Source organism: Lepidochelys kempii, chromosome 1 (assembly GCF_965140285.1).
Source record: "Lepidochelys kempii isolate rLepKem1 chromosome 1, rLepKem1.hap1, whole genome shotgun sequence".
Taxonomy (NCBI): domain Eukaryota; kingdom Metazoa; phylum Chordata; order Testudines; family Cheloniidae; genus Lepidochelys; species Lepidochelys kempii.
The window spans coordinates 115,856,129-115,879,834 of NC_136380.1; the positions used below are offsets into that span (position 1 = coordinate 115,856,129).

General features: G+C 42.5%; 1 protein-coding gene across 2 annotated transcripts in view; it reads left to right on the top strand.

Annotated features, from left to right (window-relative positions):
• FHL2 (four and a half LIM domains 2) overlaps positions 1–23,706 on the top strand; it is a 69,788-nt gene that overhangs the window by 25,005 nt on the left and 21,077 nt on the right. Inside the window, exons 1-2 of one of the 2 annotated variants that reach the window (XM_073351212.2) lie at positions 6,649–6,947; positions 21,145–21,321. In XM_073351212.2, the coding sequence (XP_073207313.1) occupies positions 21,166–21,321 (156 nt within the window). In that variant the 5' untranslated portion in view covers positions 6,649–6,947; positions 21,145–21,165. Of the gene's footprint in view, positions 1–6,648; positions 6,948–21,144; positions 21,322–23,706 lie in introns of those variants that run through there. The other variant, XM_073351220.2, reaches the window with a different exon arrangement.

Genomic DNA, 23,706 nt, shown 5'->3' on the forward strand with positions numbered 1-23,706 from the left:
GCATCACACAGACAGACTCTTTGTTTTTCCCTCCCCCCAGCTTTTGAAAGTATCTTGTCTCCTCATTGGTCATTTTGGTCAGGTGCCAGCGAGGTTATCCTAACTTCTTAACCCTTTACAGGTGAGAAGATTTTTCCTCTGGCCAGGAGGGATTTTAAAGGGGTTTACCCTTCCCTTTATATTTATGACAGTTTCAAAACTGAGCTTCATTAAGTTTATGGAGGGGATGGTCTGGTGAAGTTGCTTATAGTGGCATATGGCCCATCTATGACTGCTAGTAGCAGATATCTCCAATGTCTGGTGAGGGGACACTAGATGGGGAGGCCTCTGAGTTACTACCGAGAATTTTTTCCCAGGTGTTTGGCTGGTGGGTCTCATCTATATGCTCAAACTCTAACTGATGGGCATATTTGGGGTCAGAGAGGAATTTCCCCCCCCCCATGCCAGATTGGCTGAGACCCGAGGAGTTTTTCACCTTCCTCTGCAGCATGGGCCATGAGTCACTTGCGAGTTTGAACTAGAGTAAATGCTGGATTCTCTGTAACTTAAAGTTTTTAATATCAAGATTTGAGGACTTCAGTAACTCAGCCAAAAGTTAGGGGTCTATTACAGAATTGGGTGGGTGAGGTTCTGTGGCCTGTGATGTGCAGAAGGTTAAACTAGATGATCATGATGGTCCCTTCTGGCCTTAAAGTCTATGAATCTGTATTCCAAATCTGTTTGGGGAATGTTAAACACCTGAAACGTCCCACATGATGATGAAATTTCAGAAATATTTAAATATTGCTCGACAGTTTTAATCTTATTTGACTAAAATGTAAGGTTTGCATGATTCCATATTACTCTCTGAGCATTAATGCCAAAAATAGCAATTTTCTTAAATGGATCCTGGGATTTGCTGAATTTTTATTAAAATTTGATAGCACAAAACTTTCCAGAATACAGCAGCAGTTCATGGAATCAGCCAGAAACTGAGCAGTTTTCAAACTTTGCAGCGTTGCGTTTTTATTTTCACAGGCCTTTGAATTAAAGCAATTTCATGGCTCTAGCAGGGGGAAAGGAGAATGGCATATAATTACCCACCACCCGCCCCCTTTTCTCAACCTTTGTTCTGTTTGTATTTTTGACCAAAGTGGAGAAAATTGCCAATATGCCTGTCAACTTCAAGAACTGGGAAATTGCTACAATACACATACCACTGAGAAAACCCAAACTAATACAATTTGATTAAAGCTACATAAATGCTATATAAAATGTCCACAAACAATGGGATGGAAATTAATGCTACTTATACTTTCAGGACTAAGTTCTGTTTTTCCCACACAAGTGTTCCAGCCCATGGGAAAGAACCACTTTCCCAACCCCTCACAACACAACCAGGAATGAACCAGTCAGAATACTGCCTGTAGTACTCCCTGAGTGCATCAGGAGACAGGCTAGTGCCCCCTGTGGCACTTCATGCTTCATCAGGAGTGTGGCCAGTGAGGCTAAGGAAATGGCCAGGACTCTGGCCCTTGTGTACCTCTTGATGCCTAAAGGCAGACATGGTAAGGAGCACATATTGCAGCTCTCAAGAAGGGGTGCTGTTCATCATGTTCACCCAGTGCACCTGAGGAATTCTTCCTACAGCTAAGTCAGACCGAATACCTTAAATCTCCTCCACTCAGCTGCTCCAGTTCTGCACCTTAATTAATCCTTATTGTATGCCAGTTACTTCTAACATTTTTAGAAGATTTTCAGCAGACCTGTGCAGAAAAATGCATTTGCGATTTAATGTCTATATTTGCGCAATGGACTCTGCCAGTTGGGCGACTGCATCCGCAGATAGCTATTTAAGCACCAAAAGCACCATCAGCAGCAAAGGTGTCTGTCGTATTAATCTGATATGCAAATGTAAGTTTCCCTTAAAGGCCTATGTGAGAAATTGCCTGTTCCTCATAATATACTGCTGCAGTTGTGATCACCGGAAGTATTTAGCCTGAGCCCCTCTGATTTAAAGGCAAGGGAGCTTCTTGCAGAGCTTTTCTCTATGAGGGCTTCTTGATACTGGAAATCATCCTCCCCACAAGTACAAAATAGCTGGTGTCTTTTAAACTTCAGGACATGCTGCAAGGTTCATCTCTGATGTCAGATTTATGGGGAAAAGGGGAGAGGCCTGGAGGTCAAAATGTTTGGGGAGGAAAGTGAATATTTAAGTTCTTTATTGGTAATTATTTTATTAATTAGTTATTTTTTCGTTATTATTTACTCTGCCAGTAGGAAAGCTGCTTAATTTGCATATGTATTATTAGTCCAAATAAATAAATAAAATTGTATGTGGACCTCTTGCCTCCCTTTTTAAGGACTGCTCATTGCTGTTACATCAGAATGACCATGTCTTTGAAGCACTACTGCTTTGCATTGCATAAATCATGCAAATATTGATTTCAAAAAATGAAGAGTTTGCATTTTGAAAATTATCTGGATGTTTAAGCCCTGCCCATAAGGAGAATCTTGATAGACAGATTTCAGATCCTGGCCTAGCCCCCTCACCATGCGTTTATCCAATGCCCTACAGAAATTCGGTTATAGCCCAGTTCCCTGCAAATTCTGCAAACCATTTTATAATTAATATAGGACTTATCTACACTGGCCAGGGAAACTGGGGTAGGCCCTGATTTGGCCAAACACATGCTTAAATTTAAGCACATGTTTAGGTGCTTTGCTGAATCAGGGACATTGTGCCTTTCTTGCAAGAAAAATTTTTAAATACGTTTCTCTAGAAAGATGCTAACTTGTAGAAGACAAAGCCTGAGCAGCTACATTTATCCTATGTGTGGGTGAGGTGGACCATTCCCAAGTTTATATGAGACTAGAGCAGACTGTTCTCACTGCAGACTAAGGCTACGCTGAAAGTCAGGCAGACACCTCTGGTCAGGACACTCTTGTGATACAGAAGCAATAGGAAAAGAAGTGTTTAAAAAATCCACACCAAGCAAACAGTACAGTATAGTCAAGTGTAAGTAAAGTAAAGTTGTACTCTTCTGTAAGTGATATGTTTCTCATTAAACAGTCAGTTCCCAGCATGCACTTAATCAATCATTCTGGGCCAAAGGAGTTGTAGGGGCTCACCTCTCAGTATTTGACACAACTATTAGATTTTAAGCAAATTCTGATTATAATTACTCAGTTCAGGCCATGGCCTAATAAGAAATTCTGCACTGGGCTTTCTCCCCCCACCCTTTTACTAGGTTATTAAAGCAAATCATCTGTGAGAATACTGGTGATGAGTCCAATCCTCCTTCCATTGAAGTCCAAGGGCAAAACTCCATTGACTTTAGAGGGAGCAGGCCTGGACCTCGATTTCCCTGTCTTGCTAAATCATTTTTTAAATTTAAAACTACAAGAATATCTAGTTTAAGTTGCAAAATGGCCCCAGGAATATTCTTGACGTGAACTGCAACATCCCACATGCCAATAGCATCATTCTGTGGTTTTGTCATTTACTTTGTTGCGTTAAAAAAGAAAATCACAATAAAGACACATAACAAGAAAATAATATGAGTACAACTCAGACTAGCTTTGTGGAAATCAAAATCACGACACATTTCCCCTGGCAAAGGAATGAGAATTAGGAATGTCGGGGGTGTGGGGTTCAATGGGTTTGGTGTGGTAGAAGAGAATGGGTGTGTGATTCTGCTGTCCCATTAAAAAATAATTACCAATAAAACAAAGCAGTGATGTGACCATTCATTGCCAGTGTCCCACGGCAAGCACAAAGCCTCCAAAAAGTCAACCAGAGCCTAATCGAATAGAAGTTCTTCTGCCCTTCTCACTTGGAAAACTGATTAAATACTTGGCCAAAGCTCTTTTATCATCTAAAGGGCAGCATGTGGCCCTCCACCCCCAAATATTTCATTCCAATAGCTCAGCTACAGCCAGTATACATTATAGCTTAGAATTTTAAACATTACATTAATTTGCAGCAAGTCAGAAATACCATTGAAAGATTGCTGGCACTGTGGCTACTGTGAGTGGATGAGGGTGATGTAGGGAAATAAAACTAGTGGAAAAAGAGGAAAGCAAGGAAAATGCTACCTAAACCTATGTCATAAATATAAAGGGAAGGGTAAACACCTTTAAATCCCTCCTGGCCAGAGGAAAAACCCTTTCACCTGTAAAGGGTTAAGAAGCTAAGACAACCTCGCTGGCACTTGACCAAAATGACCAATGAGGAGACAAGATACTTTCAAAGCTGGAGTGGTGGGGAAACAAAGGGTTCTCTCTGTCGGTGTTTTTTTTTTTACTGGGACCAGAGCAGGAATGCAGGTCAGAACTCCTGTAAAAAGTCAGTAAGCAATCTAGTTAGATATGCGTTAGATTCTGTTTTGTTTAAATGGCTGATAAAATAAGTTGTGCTGAATGGAATGGATATTTCTGTTTTTGTGTCTTTTTGTAACTTAAGGTTTAGCCTAGAGGGATTCTCTGTGTTTTGAATCTAATTACCCTGTAAGGTATTTACCATCCTGATTTTACAGAGGTGATTCTTTTATTTTTTCTTTAATTAAAATTCTTCTTTTAAGAACCTGATTGATTTTTCATTGTTCTTAAGATCCAAGGGTTTGGGTCTGTGTTCACCTATGCAAACTGGTGAGGATTTTTATCAAGCCTTCCCCAGGAAAGGGGGTGTAGGGCTTGGGGGGATTTTGGGGGGAAAGACGTTTCCAAGGGGCTCTTTCCCTGTTATATTTGTTAGACGCTTGGTGGTGGCAGCAATAAAGTCCAGGGACAAAAGGTAAAATAGTTTGTACCTTGGGGAAGTTTTAACCTCAGCTGGTAAAAATAAGCTTAGGGGTTTTTTTCATGCACGTCCCCACATCTGTACCCTAGAGTTCAGAGTGGGGAAGGAACCTTGACAACCTATTTCAAGAGAGACCCAGAAATAACATCTCATACAGCCCAAATCTGATCACCTTCAGGGCTCATGGCTAGGCTCATCTTTTTACCCAGGCATTTGAAAATGGGAGCTGGGTTGGGAATTGTAACTCTAGGGGTCAGAGATTGTTCAAAGAGGATTTGTGGTGGGTTATCTTAAACTGCTGAATTTAGGATAATAAGTAATTCTTAGCTCTTCTTCAGCTCTTTTCATCCATAGCTCTCAAGGTAATTTGCAAAGGAAGCCAATATCATTATCCCCATTTTAGAGATTGGGAAACTAAGGTACAGAGAAGCAAAGTGACTTGCCCAAGGTCATCCAACTGGTCAGTGGCAGAGCTAGGAATCTTCTGAGTCCCAGTCCAGTGCTCTATACCCTAGGCCACATTGCCTGTGTTTTAAAGGTCCCAAGAGCATATGGCTAGACAACCCTTTTAGCATTTCTATGAATCAAACAACATTTAAGAAGTAGGTTTTATTCCTAAGAGAAGTGTAAGGCTCACTCATTTTATGCAGTGGGTGTTTTGCCCGCATGAGGACTGCAGGCTCATGCTTGTTGTAGATTTTGTTTAAAAAAAAAAAAGAGAGAGAGAGAGAGAGAGAGCTGTTACGGATGCATTTCATCCCAAGCATGGAGCAGAGTACTGTACAAGTTCATGAGGGGGATGCACCTGCAGCAACAAAATTGTGAATCCCTTACCGCACATGGGAGAAATCTTGCTAACACACATACACACCAATGCTATTCAAAACAAAGCACTTCATTTGTTTTTCCACTAACCTATGTGCCACCCATAGGGAAGGGCTGCAGCGCCACCAGCAGTAGCTCCTAGCGGGAAGTTTACGGGGTTTATATTCATCCTGGCAATTTTTCTTTAAGTTGAACAACTTACCCTTCTTGGAGCGTGTCCATCGTTACTGAAATATTAGCGACTTGAACTGCACACAAGGGTAGAGAACAAACACCGCTAATGAGCTTTGGATCCAAATTCGTCTCTCCCTGGGAGGTTTCTGAGGACCCCCACTATTTTTAAGTTAATATGTTTCTGTTAGAAGGGTTGAAATATGAAACTAGGCTTGAAGTAGAGAAATTATTTCCTGGTTATGTTGGGATTAATGGTCCCCCCTTTATTTAACACATGGCCGTTGGAAGGGTTCTCTGTATGGTCCCCTAGGTGTGCAACCTGCTTCTTTGGCTTCCAACTACACAAGGGAGATTTTGAATGTCAGTTGCTCCACCTTTCCTCCCTTCCCCTAACCCCCCCACCCCCCGACTAAGGGGGTAAAAAAAACAGGAAGGGCTATGACTTCATGGACGGGTGCACCCATTATACACACATGCTCCTCAGAACACCAGAGACCTTATCCATCAAGTACCTAGAAAGAGAAACAATGTAAATCAATCCATTGTTTAGAGAAGCGTGAAACTGCTGGCAGAAGAGCCAGTGCAAGCAGATTCTTATAGTACTTCTAACCAAATTCTTCATTCTCCCAGCCAGGTGAGGAGAAAAATCAGCGAAGGGTTTGTGCTTGAATTGCTCTCAGCCTTTCTTTCTGCAAGCTGAGCTCACTGGGCTTTAACAAAGCTCCATTTCTAACAAACATCATGGGGTTAAAAAAGCAAATGTGTGTGGAGGGGGGGCAGGGGAGCCATTTTCGGAAGAGGGCCAACAAAGACAGTATGGTTAGGAAGGGGGAGAAAAAAAATCTACATCCTTGGAAGAAAAAGTGTTGAATGCCAGCTGCACAGATCCTAAAAGAAGGAGTGTTTCTGATGCTTTTGTCTCCTTATATGGTAAAATGATACAGAGGGGTTTCACTAGACTGTGAAGGCAGCAGCCTGCTTCCACACAATACTGGCTGCAGAGCAGAAATCAGAAGAGCTGTCCTTCACAGGCTGTAGAAATCCCTGGTTAGCTGTGCAGCTGTATTCTACAAGTAGGACCAGGTGCTCTCCTTACATATTTGTTAATGGATGTGACTCCCTGTCCTGCCTGGTCCAGGGAGAAACATTGACTGCCCGCTTCTGCTCTGTAAGTAGATATCCCTTCCCCCCCTCCCGCCCCCACCATTGACTATACCTTAGGAGTTATTGATTTAAATAACAAAGGGTGCAGACTGAGAGATGTTTAATCTTAAAAAGTGTTCTGTATTGGATAAGGATAGGAGCAAGGGGAGATAGTTAATCCCCCCTAAAAAACACAGGTAGGGCTGTGAAGAGGCTAGGAAGAAGGGTTTTTCATAAAAGCAGATCCTTCTCTATGTCCATCTGTAAGTGATATCTTAAGCAAGGTGATGAGGCATTGAGCCATTTTATTGTGTTACTATTTTTACTATTCTATAGGCTATTGTATGTTTATCTGATCCACAGGAGAGGTCGTAAAAGTAGGAGCTCAGTTTTGTTTTGGTTTTTTGTTGAAAAAACACCTCCATTAATACTTCCTAGCCCAACAAAAGAGCTGATTATTTTTGCACTGTAGCAATAGCTGATGGACATACAACAAAGGTAGCTTTGCCTATTTGCTATCCCACACCAGGGACAAAATGTACACAGGAAAAGGGTGTACTTTTTTATTTGGAGAGATTTGATTGGAATGAAAAGCAATAAATAGCTCTGAATTTTTTCCTTTTGCCATATATATGTATAAAATGTGTATGAAACCACAATCATGTAGGTGGATTATCATGGATTTTTCTGTACACATAAGAGAGGAAAGATCATTTCAATAAATAATGTTAACTTTCATTTTTCTGCTTTAATTATTATTCTAAACCCTCGCCCTCTCCCCAAGGTAATATTTGGGTTTTGATATATTGTTCACAAGACAGCATCCTATTTCCATGTACATAACAAGGTTCATACTGAGACCCAGTTACAATTCCAAAGAGGGAAACCAATAATAGAAATATACACAAGAAATGTCATTTTGTTGTTCAACAACAACTAGAGGTATGTTGATTAAGAGGATTGATTACAAATAATAAGCGTTATAACTAGCAAATTTGGATTAAGTAATGATAATGTGACAAAATCTTCCCTTGGATATGCATATGCAGTTTCTGTTGACTTCAACTGGAGTTGGCTTAGGCATATCAAACGAAGAATAAGGACCATCAAATAGCTTATTGCAGGCAATTGGTAGGGAATTTTGTAATTAAGTTTGCAGTTAAATTTCTATTATGATCCCTTATTTTCATTTGTTTCTACATTTCAGAAGCTCTCTCCTTTAGGGCTAACATCTTTGATTTATTTTTCCTTAGCCAAATTATGACTTTTTGGCTCCTGAAAGTTTGAGAAAAATTGATTCAGCCATTTGGATTTGAAACCCCGGCCAGCACCCCCTTCCCCCCGCCTCACTTTTTTCACTGTATAAAAATTATTACCCGTTTCCCCATCCCGGGCAGATAACTGAAAAAGGGTGGGCTTTGAAAGTTGGCTTGTAGGTAGAGCTCATTTTAGAGTTCTGTATAGCCTTGACCAAGTTTGAAAAACAATTAGCTGGATACTAATAAAATTATAAATGATTGGAGGGCGGGGGGATTGCTGTTGAGCAGGTGTCATAGTGGAGAAAAAAGTGGGAATACTTCACCATAATCCCACAACATCTGGATGTTTTATACTAAAGTTATTAACAGTGAAACAGCTAACAATGTTAGTATTTACACTGTTATCATTAGGTTGAGAATTAACACTTCATTGAGATGAATAGGGCAGCTCAGATGGTTCAGCTGTTGCTGAACATTCAAATCTTCCATGGTCACTATGGGCTTGCATATTTTAGCAATCATAGGGCTAGATTTTCTGTTTAAATGAAGACTTACATTCTGCAGAACATGATGTGGTCACCAGACAATTAGCAGTGTTCATGCCACTATATACAAGCTCAGTTCCACCTCTGCTATGATTTTTTTTGTCGATTATCACTGCTTGCTACTTATACTCTAGGAGAATGTACATAGATGCTCCAAAACACAGTTCCTGTCCTGAAGACAGGGTCAGGCAATCAGGGTGGCTGCTTTGGATGCCAACACTTGGAGGTGCCAAATCTGCATTTTGGGGGCAGGTACGGAGAGTTTTCAGCTAGGATGCTATCAAGGATACTGGACATAGACAGGGCCTGTACCCTCTGGCTTTCCGGCTTCCTAACTAGGGTGTTATGATTTTTAAGCGAGCTCAATGAAGCCTGGTTGTGAAATCAACATGGACGTTTTCCCCACCCACAGAGTCAGGCACTCAAGCACAGGGACTGGAGCTGTAACAGTTTACATGATGAAGATTTTAAATGTCTCATAGAAACTTGCATGACACTGTCCCAAAAAAATCCACTAGGTTTGAACATCAGGAGCTGGAGAAAATCAGGATTATGACAAAAGTTACAGCTCTTGCAATTATAAGATCTCATGACAAATTTTGTTGCAGTCTGTAAAGTCAAGCTTTAATTTCAGAAAAAAATTAAGATCCAGTTCCAAAACCCATAACCACATAAGTAAGTCCATTTGGCTCAATTCTCCATTAAATAAGCTGAACCTTGTGTAGTCATTTACTCCTGTGTAAGCTGGGTGTGAAACACAGTCATATTCGAAGGACAGCATGTTATCTCCAGCTCACACTGATGTAAATACCTACACCAGATGGAAGGTGGTAGGCTTTGAAGTTCAACTGGGACCATTTAAGAAGAGGTCCTTGCTTTTTCTTCCCTGCAAATGAGCCATAAAGCTGCCTTAATAGCAGCTGGGGGTTCCCCCATTCTGGGAATCCCCAGCAGGCATAAGGTCTGCTCAGTGCCATTCCTCCAACACCCAGAGGCTGGTTACAAACTCATGTAGGTTAGAGTAGGCATGAGGCTGTTTCACCTTGTGCTGGGGAATAAGCTGGTCCCGGGTAGCTTTAGCGTATGGGTGGAGGATAGAAAGATGGCAGCTCAGTCAGCCCGAAGGACTGGGGACCTTATTTACATTTTTTGCCTGATTTAAAATTGCACAATTAAAATTATGTTGCATTTACATATACTGAGTTATTTGTGATGCAATTTTACCCCAAATGAGGGTAGAAGATAGTAGGATATTGGCAGCCTCCAGGGAATAAATCAGAGGTATACCAACAGCCACAGAGAAATCAGAATATCAAAAGTATTTAGCTATGTATGTGAGTAAGTATATAGAAAAAGGTTTGATCAGGAAACACTGCAGGTTTCCTTCAAAGCTGAATATTCAAGTACCCCTGCCTGTCACAAAGCTAAAAAATGATGGTTCTTATTTCATTGTTAATTTGCACGTGCCCCTCTCTATAGAATAGTTTATTATAATAATTAGGCTGCTGAGTAGTAACGTACACACTAATAATAATACAAGCAACTTGAGTGAGTTTAACACTGCAATAAGAATGTAAACTTCTGCATTTCAGGGCTTATGGGAGTTAATGCTGCATCACCATGAATGGAACAAGTCACTCTTTCTCCCTCTTTTTTAGTATAGTTTTTCATCTCATCCCAAAGTCTTCTTCATTATGTGTTTAATTCTTAAACATTTTTGTTCAGCAGAATAGATGATCCATTATTTTCAAAGTCTTATAATTTTAAAAGTAGACACAGAATTACTTGAGGTGTTAAAATGGATTGTAACTTTTTAAAATAACTTACATTGAGATAAAAAACCCACACAGAGACTCAACTGGGACCTGGACATCCAGCTGATATGTCATTAGACTTCTAGCCTATGTCGTAGGAGGCTGGGTTCAAAGACCATGGTCTGACAGATGTCCGGTGTGACCATGGACAAGTGATTAATAGTCTCAACACCCTGTGAAGTAGAGAAGTACTATTATCCCCATTTTACAGGTGGGGAACTGAGGCACAGAGAGAGTAACTACATTAACAATTGTGAGGTGTTCAGATATTATGGTATTAGGGGCTATATAAATACCTTGATATATAGATAGATCATTGTTATTTAATGTTTGTGTAAAGTACCAAACTGAGAAACCTTCTATTTATCTATTGGAGAGGTAGAGTGATGCACCCTTCCATGCTTTCCCTGGTTTTGCTGAATGACTTCTGGGAGGTCTTAAGAATGCTTTTTGCAAGCTCCAAACTCTTTGTTTTATTCTTGGAAACACACCCCCAGGCGCATGAAGCAAGGAACAAATCCACAGTTAAAAGATTTGCTTTTTTCTATCAGCACTTACTGGTCAAGATCACAGTCTGACTACAGTCATGGGGTTTGAGGCTGGGCATGTTCTGAAAGAGAGCAACAGCATCTCTTAAGATGCTTTGGTTTCTCAAAGGCACAGTACTGAATTTTCCCACTAAACCCTTGGGTCCTGCTTACAAGAAGATCACTGTACCATGGTATTAGGAGGCTTCCCTCCCTTCCCCTTCAAAAGAAATGACAAAAGAAAGAAGAGGTGGACAACCAGCCAATTGAGAAAGAAAGTTAGCAGCAAAGTTTACACAGAGAGTGGTTAAGCACCCGTTAACAGAGTTAGTACAGCTGTCATTATACAGGATACACAGGTCACCAAATGGAAGAGATTGTTGAAGTCATGCTTCCCCATGATGAAAGGAAATGCAGAAGAGGAAGCTTCTGCCCACTCCCCTCTAGGAGTCAGTGACCTTCAGAAAGATGGGATGTCTCTATGCTTGGAATGGGGTGTTGGTACTCAGGTTAACATCGAAGTATCCTTGAAAAGTTCTTCTTCTTTTTCCCTCCCCCTCAGCCAAGGACGGGAAATGTGCACCTTCATGGAGGAGAAGTACAACACCAGCCACTCTGAGACACTGTGCTTGTGGAATACGCACAGCAGTGCCCACTACTGCACCTTTCCCCAGGGTGCAGCACAGACCAGTGCCCCGCATCGATCCATTTGTGAGTCGAGTGTCATTGCCGGGGCTAGACTTCCTTGGTCCTTACATGTTAGGGATGCAAGGTCCAGGACTATACCTAGCCCTTGCCCAGGGGCAGAAAGCAGGAAAAGCCCCTTCTGCCCTCTTTCCACACTGGACTAAGTACAATCTCCCCCCAGGCGTTTTAACTCTCCTGTTGTCTTTATTAGCTCTGTAAAGCAGACTAAATCTGGAAACCTTTAGAGGACTGCATGCCAGGAAAGAGAAGAATCACATGAAAGCGACACTACCACATACTAGAAACACGGACAGTTAATTGCCAAAAATGCCACAAAATCAGCCACCTCTGAGACAACACACAGGAGCACATGCAGAGAACTGAGATCTTTCACTAAAGATGCATAGCCTGACAGACCTTCAACTTTGACATATTTTAGCCATTTGTGGCTCCTCATACTGAAGACCAGACTAACCCTCCTGAGAGCCACATGGGTGCTACCGAAAGCCCTAAAATAGACTTTAAAAAAAGCAACGGTGTGCAATGACAAAGCCCAGCAAACACGGAAGTCCAGCTCCTCAGCCAGTGCAAATCGGCATAGCTCCATCTGGCCCAGAACAAGTTACAGCAAGACAGTCAGCTCCTCTTCCTGAGAATCAGGCATAACACTCACCATAAACGAATACTCCTTGCCCAATGGCTACTTAGAACTCAAATAGGCGCTCAAAGGTGAGCAATCTTATCTCCTTCTCCCCATCAGCCAGCCAGTCCGTAGAATCACCCTAGTTTATTGTACAATATCTATTCCATATTAGGGTCCATACAGCTCAATTCAGGTGGATTTCCATCTGCCCTTTATGCCTTCTTTTCCAACTAATGCTTCTGGCAAATGTTCGTTTAGTCTCTTCTTCAAATAAACAAAAAAAGTAATAACATTAGCCTCTGATGCCTGCATGGAATTATGGTCTTGGTCAGAAAAATTATTAGATCTTGGAAAATTCGCAGGCAGATGGTGCAACAAGATGATTGATAACGATTGTGCCCATAACTGCTAAGTTACAGGAAAGATCATCTCTTGGCAGTAAATCTGTTGTATAGTTCAGACTGGTACATCGTAACTACAAAGGACATCATAAATCTTTACAGTTTAGCCTTTGGAACATTAACATAAATAGTTTCCAAATGCTCCGTGTCTGCATGGACTTTGTCAGTGGAGTTGCCAGACAGAAATCTTCCTTTCTTGAATGAAGGAAAATAAAAGGTTTGAAAAATCCTACATGCACACAGCGGTTTTTTAAAAGAATCACATGTGTGGGAAGTGTCTGAACACGGAACACTTAATTTCTAAACAGAGGGTTAGCAGAATCTCATGCTCACAGGAGTACAGACTGTGGGTGGAATCCTGGCTCCACTGAAGTCAATCGCAAAGCTGCCACTGATTTCAACAGTGCCTGGATTTCATTCCATATCTCAGTATGCCATTACAGTGAGAGTTAAAAGCTTTGAGTCTCTTAATATAATTTGTCTCCTACATTTTATAGTGAGGATATTTCCCTCTTGCTTTTACCGTTGTTTTTCTTTTTAGTGTTTCTCAGTGTGGCAGTGTAAATTTTAGTAACCACTTCTCTTCTAATGAGCTTACTCAATGGAAAAAGGAAAGGAAGCACATTGTAAAGTTAATGTATTAAATTATTCTTTGATTATTGTCTTACAATCACTGCCCTACTTGGCATGGCAGGACCTGGACATATTAACATTCTGGGCATGCTGAAGCATCCATCTTTTTTTCCAGGCCTGTGAAGAAAAGGTTGCCTGAGAATTTCTGTATTCCTTTGGAGCTTTATTTATGATGTGGATCATGGTAGAAGTGAGATTTTATGATGGGATAGGCTTGTTTATTACTAGGATTTTGATGAGTACTGATGTAAATAGCAATGGTATTATTATTAATTTGTATTATGGTAGCATAGGCGCTGACTCCATGGGTGCTCCAGAGCTGGAGCATCCCCGGTAAAAAATTAGTGGATTCTTAGTGCTCACCGGCAGCCCTCCCCATCTGCCAATGGCCCGGCCGATCAACTCCTCTCTCTCCCAGTGCCCCCTGCCCGCCGCAATCAACTGTTCTCCGGCATGCGGGAGGCGCTGGCAGGGAGGGGGAGGAGCGGGGATGAGGCATGCTCGGGGGAGGGGGTGGAACTGGGCAGGAAGTGGGAGGGCAGGGGATTGAGCACCCATGGGGCTCGGAGGAAGCCGGCACCTGTGTATGGTAGCAGCTGGAGGCGTTGTTGTGTTATGCACTGAAGAAACACAATAAAAAGACAGTTCCTGACCCAAAGAGCTTACGCTCTATCCATGATACCAGCCAAGAAGAGGGAGTTCTAGGTAAAGAGTGAAGCAATCTGATTAGTTTATTAAGGCCTCGTCTACATGAAGAAATTAGGACAGCATAACGATGTTGCGCAGGGGTGTGAAAAAATCCACACTCCTGAGCAATGCAGTTAAACTGACCTAAGCCCTGGTGTAGACAGCACTCGGTCAATGGGATCTAGCTGCTGCCTCCTGGGGAGGTGGAGTACCTAGGCTGATGGGAGAACCCCTCCTGTTGGCATAGGTAGCGTCTTCACTGAAGTGCTACACTGCACTGCTGCAGTGTTTTAAGCGTAGACAAGCCCTAAATAGCGTCTAGGCCAGAGGTGGGCAAACTTTTTGGCCTGAGGGCCACATTGGGGTTCCGAAACTGTATGGAGGGCTGGTATAGTGTATTAAATTTCTCCCCGTAGGAATGTGTTACTTATGGTGTACTACTTATGGCTGCCAGTCCTGGTGCACTGAGCGGCATAGTAAGAGGGCGGGGAGCGAGGGGTGTTGGATAAGGGGCAGGGAGTCCCAGGGGGCAGTCGGGGTCAGGGAACAGGGCGGGTAGGATAGGTGTGGGAGTCCCAGGGGGCCTGACAGGGGGCAGGGGTGTGGATAGGGGGCGGGGAAGTAAGGGGACAGGGAGTGGGGGGTTGGATAGGGGGTGGGGTTCCGAGGGGGTGGTTGGTGTCGGGGGTCCTGGGAGAGGGCGGTCAGGGGACAAGGAGCAGGAGGGGTTGGATGGGTCAGGGGTTCTGAGGGGGGCAGTCAGGGAGCAGGAAGTGGGAGGGGGCGGACAGGGGGTGGGGGCCAGGCTGTTTGGGGAGGCACAGCTTTCCCTACCCAGGTGTAGTGTATTAAATTGCTCCCCATAGGAATGTGCTACATACGTGCACTACTTACGACTGCCAGTCCTGGTGCTTCATAAGTAGCACATTCCTATGGGGAGAAATTTAATACACTACACCTGTCCGCTCTTAGATTCATAGATATTAAGGTCAGAAGGGCCCATTATGATCATCTAGTCAGACCTCCTGCACAACGCAGGCCACAGAATCTCACCCACCCACCCCTACGAAAAACCTCTCACCTATGTCTGAGCTATTGAAGTCCTCAAATCGTGCTTTAAAGACTTAAAGGAGCAGAGAATTCTCCAGCAAGAGACCTGTGCCCCATGCTACAGAGGAAGGCGAAAAACCGCCAGGGCCTCTTCCAATCTGCCCTGGAGGAAAATTTCTTCCTGACCCCAAATATGGTGATCAGCTAAACCCTGAGCATATGGGCAAGATTCACCAGCCAGATACTACAGAAAATTCTTTCCTGGGTAACTCAGATCCCACCCCATCTAACATCCCATCACAGGCCATTAGGCCTATTTACCATGAATATTTAAAGATCAATTAATTACCAAAATCATATTATCCCATCATACCATCTCCTCCATAAACTTATCGAGTTTAATCTTGAAGCCAGATAGGTCTTTTGACCCCACTGCTTCCTTTGGAAGGGTACTCCAGAATTTCACTCCTCTGATGGTTAGAAACCTTTGTCTAATTTCAAGTCTAAACTTCCCGATGGCAAGTTTATATCCATTTGTTCTTGTGTCCACATTGGTACTGAGTTTAAATAATTCCTCTCCCTCTCCGGTATTTATCCCTCTGATATATTTATAGAGAGCAATCATATCTCCCCTCAACCTTCTTTTAGTTAGGCTAAACAAGCCAAGCTCCTTGAGTCTCCTTTCATAAGACAGGTTTTCCATTCCTCGGATCATCCTAGTAGCCCTTCTCTGTACCTGTTCCAGTTTGAATTCATCCTTCTTAAACATGGGAGACCAGAACTGCAGACTGTATTCCAGGTGAGGTCTCACCATGTTTTGTTGGTCTTTTGTTGGTGAGGTCTCACCACCAGTACAGTTGATGCAGTTACTGTGTAAGCGGCTCTCGGTTTCTGTAATTTCAGATAACGGAGGACAGACTTTGGGAGGTGGAAATAACTGGCCTCTGTTTCTTCCTCTTAGAGGCCAGTTATTTCCACCTCCCAAAGTCTGTCCTCCGTTATCTGAAATTACAGAAACTGAGAGCTGCTTACACAGTAACACCATCAACTGCCTGTAATCCTGGCCAAAATATGTGCACACAGAGTTCGGTGAGGAAAATATGGTCAATAATAATTCATGTTGCTAGTTCCAGTTTCAGGGCTTTTGATGAACTGATTGTTTGTCTTTTAACTAAGCGAGGAAACTTTATTTTCACTTCCATCTTAAGGAAAATCAATTCTTCTGTATTTTCCACAGTATGCATCCGCTGAAGTGAGCTGTAGCTCACGAAAGCTCATGCTCAAATAAATTGGTTAGTCTCTAAGGTGCCACAAGTCCTCCTTTTCTTTTAGGTAAGGAAGATGGTCATTTCAGTTATTAGGACCCAAACCATTTAAGGCTTTATAAGACCAAAAGCAGTTTAAATCTTCATCTGGTAACCAACGGGCAAACAGTTTGAGTATGGTGCACAGGTATACTGCAGTCCACATGGGAAACCACTTCCCTGGCAGACAGTTACACACTCTGAAGTAATTTTTGAATGGTTTTAAGGTGTAGTTGGATACAGCTCACAATGCGGCAATTAATTTGAAAAGACATTGATAATTGTAACAAAGTGCACCTAAAAGGAACTCTCAGCCTTCTAACCAAAGGCAAATAATAAAAACAGCTGCTATCTGCATATTCAGAATGAGTGGTGGGGTTCAATAAGACCCCCAATTTGTGAACCTGAATAAAAGAGTAAGTATTCCTCATGTAGGGAAGTGGACATAATCTCTGCTGTTTCTTTCAGTTGCTTTCCCAGTCTATAAGCATTAAGTCAGTCTTATTTGAACTGAATCTCAGATAGCTAACTCTCCTCTATGTCCAAGTCTCTCATAGACACTGGATAAATCAGTCAACTGCATTGGATAGTATCAGAGGAATAGATATAGGAATGGGTGTCATCTACAGACCAGCTCATACCTCCTTTCTAACCCATCTAATGGCCCATAAACAAGCTGAATAGAAATAGCAACTGAAGCCACCCCATGGCTCAGTGCAGGTTAGCAATTGCACAGCACAACTCACTGGGATCTCTCAAAAAGAAGGAATGGAAGCATTCAAAAGTGACCCCGCTAGCCTATGCCATTGTGTGCCAACAGCTCAGTGGTACAAAATCCCACTGACAGAGCGAAAAGACTCAGCATAGACATCTGGTCTTCACCCACATCTCCAGAAGGAAGCATAAAACAACACAATCAGTATAGTGTCTGAGCAACAGCCAGGCCTCAGCCAAATTCATTAGATGCCAAGATGACCAGAGGACTCTGGATCTCATTTGAGTTCCCTTCTCTACAACCTTCTGAATAATCATTCTTTTATGAGGAAGACTGGAGTCTAGTTGAGAACTGGAGTGATTGTCAGGGTCAAAAGGTGATTTCTTAGTGAGATCCTAATAATCACTTCTTTAATAGAAGACTGGCTGTCAATGCCTTCCTGTGGGATAGCAAGTTTCATTGTCTAATAATGGCTTCAGCAGATCCTAGGTTATTGATTTAGAATCCAATTAATACTCTGAAATTCGGTAGGTTCTTGTCCCAAGATCAGGCCCAGTATTATCATAATTACTGCTTTGAGAGCCCCCTGGGGCACGCCAGTGACAACACCACTCACACTCCAGGAAGACCTTCTGTGATTGTAAAATTGTTATTATTAAAATAGTTAATCCAATAAGTGGACCAACCCGGACAAGTAAAGTGATGTAATAGAACACTGTTGAGGCAGCCAGCACAATTACAGCCACGTACGCACTCTGTTCTTGGGGAGAGCTCTAGAAGTTGAGACAGATCCTAGTCTGATTCCGGCACGCCGATGAAGAAGTCCCAACGGCTGTACCTGAGACCAGATGTTTTATAGACCTTGATGGTCCTCATGCATATGTATGCATAGCTCTTCCCTCCTTTACCATACCTTAACTTCCTTGCTCTTAATATTAGAGACCCCTTATCCTATAGCTAGTACTGTAATTAAGCAAAGGTTATTAACATACATCAATTGAATTACTATGGTTACCTGTGGTTAGGCATATACAATATTTCCTCAAAAAAATACTCTAAAACTGGTAGGTACAGACTGTCTTCTTGCAACGCTTGTGACTGTTCCAAAACAATGAACAGAATCTTATGCCATCCTGTGACTTAAGATCACCGTTAGTTTACTTACTTATGCTAGCTTATTGAGTAACTGCTGTTATGCAGGCTGAAAGGCCTTATACTTATGGTAACTGCTTAAGCTATTCTTATAGTTCTAGGCCTACAGATCTCGCATTTGTGCTATCAGTTCCTTACCCCTTTATCTTATGATTGCTGCTATAATTACTGTACAGCTACAGTAATTCCCAGGTTGCAGTCTGCACACCATTCTCAGGACTTTTGGCAGTGGCCAGGCCACACCTCACACAGAAAGCACTCTGTCTCCCCATCATATTTGACTCAACTACAGTACAGACCCATTTACGCGCGGCTGTCGGGAGTCAAGCCATCATGACCACGTGTTAACGGACTGTGGGTTAAGAGGGCCGTACTGAAAAAAGTATCTATGATTCACTTAGAAAAAAACGCCGTTATTTTCTGCTCTTTCTGGCTCGCATTTTCTCTCTCTCTTATGCAGTCTGTCATTCGCCGCAGATGAATGATTTCGATATTTTCTACATTTTGCTCCTCCATAAATCTTACAACAGTTTTTACAGCACTGAGGTCCTCTGTGGGCGAAATTTTGACCTTTTCAACGACATCCTCTTCCTCCTCATCATCATCATTGTCATTTAGGGCCTGCGTTATTAGAATTCTCACCATCACTTTTGCGGTCTGACGTAGCCTCGCAGCCCGTTAATATTTCTTCTTCGGACAGAAATTCTGAAGTCGGGCAATCTTCATCCATCTCCAGCCACTCGGTAATGATTTCCGGTGACATATCCAAACTAAAATTTTTTATCATTTGAAAGAGAAGTTTACCTTTATCCTCTTTTGTCTGCGTGCGTGTTTGTAGGACATCTTCTTCCAAAAATCCTTCAAAGTCTGGCTCTGAATCAGTGCCTCTGCTGGAGTTTTCTGAGTCTGAGCAGTCTTTGACAGAAAAGGCATCACCGAGAGCCTTTATCCAGCAGTTTTCAATGGACTTTTGTTTTACTCCATCCCAAGCTTTCTTAACTAAATAAATAATTTCCTTCATGTTTAACTGTTTCAGGGATTCAGAAATGCCTGAAGACGTGCATGACACAATCTCCGAAACCAGTGATTCGGCTGGAGGATGGGATGGACAATTGTCAAGTAGCAAAAGTGCTTTGGCTTAGAGTTTCTTCAACCGCAGATGCTTACGAACAGCTGGAACAAAGCTATTGTGGAACCAGTTGTTGAAAAATGTCTCGTCATCCAAGCATTTTTGCTGTTAGCGTATATTATTGGCAGTTTGGCTCTATTGAGGTGATTAAAGCAGTGAGGGTTATGAAAGCGGCCAACGAGAAGAGGGGCAAGCTTAAGGCTGCCCATCTTATTACTACAAAAAAGAAGAGTTACACGATCTTTTATCTTTTTAAATCCAGCTGTTTTCTGTGTCTCGTAATTAAAGGCTAAAGTCTTATCGGGTAGCAGTTTTGCAAATAAAGCTGTTTCATCACAATTATAAAGTTGTTCTTCATAGTAGTCTTCATTTTGTAAAGTAGATTTTAACTCGGCGGGAAACGCGTTTGCAGCTGATTCATTGGCTTTCTCCAGAAATTGATACCTGCGCTATGCCCTGATGCTTTTTAAAACGACTTATAAACCCCTTGCTGGCTTGGAATGATTCATCCCCCATTACATTTCCATATTTTGTCGCTTGGGCTTGAAGGATTGGCCCACTTTCAGCCTTTCCTGAGCAAACCCCATGTGCATGGCTGTGTCTGTTGTGGGATTTGCTGAATAACACACATTTTCACTTAAGCCCCGCTGCAGAATCGATATTTAGTACAAAGCCATTCCATTTAGATTCATTTTTTAGCCATCCTCGGAGAGTTGCTTCGGGAGTCCCAACATCTTTTGAAACTTTGGCCTAGGTTTTTTTAGTCGATCTATTGCAGCTGGCTTTTCTTCTGCAGTGTGGGAACGCTGACACTTGCCCTCTGCCATTGTATTAGGCCTACAGTTAAAATTTTCTAATGTAGTATATAAATTACTATATAAAACTACTATATATTATATCTCTCTCTAGCGTGACAATGACTAAGCATGTGTGATAAGTCTTTTCCAATATTGGTAAAGACATACAACACGTTTCCACTCCGCACTTCCTGTCGCTTTCTAGGTCAGTGAGTTAGTGAGCAAATTTGTAGTGCTAAATAGCAAGTTCCTGTACTGCGTGTTAACGAGTCTCACGTGTTAAATAGGTAGCGCTGGGAGGCATGGCGCTAAGGCGCTTTAAGCGGATTCGCACATAAACGGGTCTGTACTGTATTTCTATATGTGCAGAAAGCTCACTTCAAATCTGAATGATATAATCCACAAAACAACTTGAAAACTCTTCACAGCAAGAAATGCTCAACTCAGACACTGGATGAAACAGCTTAGATTAACCAGGTTGTTCACCAAGCAAGACCATTCTGCTGAATCAAACTTTGTAAGCATTATTGTGGAAGAAAACTTCCTGTGGGCAGATTATTTCATTACTGTCCATTATGAGGATGCTTGCACCTTCCTGTGAGGCATCTGGCACTAGCCACTATCAGAGACAGGGTGCTGGACTAGAAAGACCACTGGTCTGACCCAGCACAGCCATCCTTATGTTCCTAATTTCCCCTCACATGAGGATTTAATTCATTAATTAATAAAAAGGTGTTGAAATTACTTAGCATCAAATTAAGTATAGGTGTGGTACAATGCAATAGGTCTGAAGGGGATCTATGCCATCTTGTTGCTTTCATTGGAGTTCAAGATAATAAGTCATAAGTCTGAACCTGCTTGTTTTCTTCTTCATGACAGGTCAGGATTCTAGACACCAAAATGACTGAACGCTTTGACTGTCACTACTGCAAGGAGTCCCTGTTTGGCAAGAAGTACATCCTGAGAGAGGAGAGCCCCTATTGTGTGAAGTGTTACGAGAGCCTTTACTCCAACACTTGTGAGGAATGCAAAAAACCAATTGGCTGTGATTGTAAGGTACCTTGGACTTGTGTTTCATTGACATCACTTCTGTCAAAATAGATTGGATAGGTCCATTCCCTGCATAAAGCATGCACCCCTCCACAAGGGAACCCCACCACATTATAGAGGGATCTGGGTGGAAGATGTCTGCTCCATAACGTCTTATTGACTAGGTAATTAAGAACCTGACCTTCCAAAGTGCTAAGCACCTCCTTGGAGATCCAGGGGAATTAAAAGAGCTCAACACCTGTCAGGAAGTGCTTCGGTCCAGATTTCCAAGAATATCCAGTAATGTTGGATGCCTAACTTGATTATGCTCAGGCCCACTTTTCCAAGGCGCTGAGTAATCACAGCTCCCATTGGCTGGCGTTGCGGATGCTCAGCACCTCTGAACATAAGGCTCTAGGGTTCCAGTGCTGGACACCCAGAAGAGTGAAATACCCAAAATTATAGGGTCACTTTTGAAAACTTAGGGTTAACCTCTCTGCTTCAGTTTCTCTATGGGTTATAAAAGGGCTATTAATAATTACCTGCTTTACACAGCTGGCGTTAGGATTGTTTGAATGGAAGTGAAGTGCTTCAGATGAGAACTGGAGAGTATTTTTTACCATCTAGGGAAACTTAGAACATCAGCCTTGGTGTTTAATAGGTTAAAAATGTTACTGAGTTTCTCTCCAAGTGATAAATGTTAATATTTTAGCTGTTCATTTAACAATAAAAACACTACCCAGGTAACATGGGGAGGAAGGGGAGTTATGAAACAGACAACATGTATGTCTCTACACTCTTGTAGCAGAAAGTGTCCATAAAACTAACAACTGGCTACCCAGGGAATTCCTCCCTGTAGTAGAAGAAACAAAGAGTCCTGTGGCACCTTATAGACTAACAAACATATTGGAGCATAAGCTTTCGTGGGTGAATACCCACTTCATCAGATGCATGTAGTGGAAATTTCCAGAGGCAGGTATAAATATGCAAGCAAGAATCAGTCTAGGATAACGAGGTTAGTTCAATCAGGGAGGATGAGGCCCTCTTCTAGCAGTTGAGGTGTGAACATCAAGGGAGGAGAAACTGCTTTTGTAGCTGGCTAGCCATTCACAGTCTTTGTTTAATTCTGAGCTGATGCTGTCAAATTTGCAAATGAACTGAAGCTCAGCAGTTTCTCTTTGAAGTCTGGTCCTGAAGTTTTTTTGCTGCAGGATGGCTACCTTTAAATCTGCTATTGTGTGTCCAGGGAGATTGAAGTGTTTTCCTACAGGTTTTTGTATATTGCCATTCCTAATATCTGAGTTGTGTCCATTTATCCTTTTACATAGGGACTGTCCAGTTTGGCCGATGTACATAGCAGAGGGGCACTGCTGGCACATGATGGTCTACATTACATTGGTGGACGTGCAGCTGAATGAACCGGTGATGGTGTGGCTGATCTGGTTAGGTCCTGTGATGGTGTCGCTGGTGTAGAAATGTGGGCAGAGTTGGCATCGAGGTTTATTGCATGGATTGGTTTCTGAGTTAGAGTTACTATGGTGCGGTGTGTAGTGGCTGGTGAGAATATGCTTCAGATTGGCGGGCTGTCTGTGGGCAAGGACTGGCCTGCCTCCCAAGGCTTATGAAAGTGAAGGATCATTGTCCAGGCTGGATCGTAGATGACTGATGATGCGTTGGAGAGGTTTTAGCTGAGGACTGTATGTGATGGCCAGTGGAGTTCCGTTGGTTTCTTTCTTGGGCTTGTCTCGCAGCAGGAGGCTTCTGGGTACACGTCTGGCTCTGTTGATCAGTTTCCCTATTTCCTCGTGTGGGTATTGTAGTTTTGAGAATGCTGGTGAAGATCTTGTAGATGTTGGTCTCTGTCTGAGGGGTTGGAGCAAATGCGGTTGTACCTCAGCGCTTGGCTGTAGACAATGGATCGTGTGGTGTGTCTGGGATGGAAGCTGGAGGCATGAAGGTAGGTATAGCGGTCGGTGGGTTTTCAGTATAAGGTGGTGTTAACGTGATCGTCACTTATTTGCACCATGGTATCTAGGAAGTGGACCTCCCGTGTAGATTGGTCCAGGCTGAGGTTGATGGTGGGGTGGAAGCTGTTGAAATCGTGGTGGAATTCGTCCAGGGTTTCCTTCCCATGGGTCCAGATGATAATGATGTCATCAATGTAGCGTAGGTAGTGAAGGAATGTGAGTGGACGAGAGCTGAGGAAGCGTTGTTCCAGGTCAGCCATAAAAATGTTGGCGTATTGTGGGGCCATGTGGGTGCCCATAGCGGTGTCACTGGACTGGAGGTATATATTGTCACCAATTTGAAATAATTGTGCGTGAGGATAAAGTCACAGAGCTCAGCAACCAGTTGTGCTGTGGCATCATTAGGGATACTGTTCCCGACAGCTTCTATTCCATCTGTGTGTGG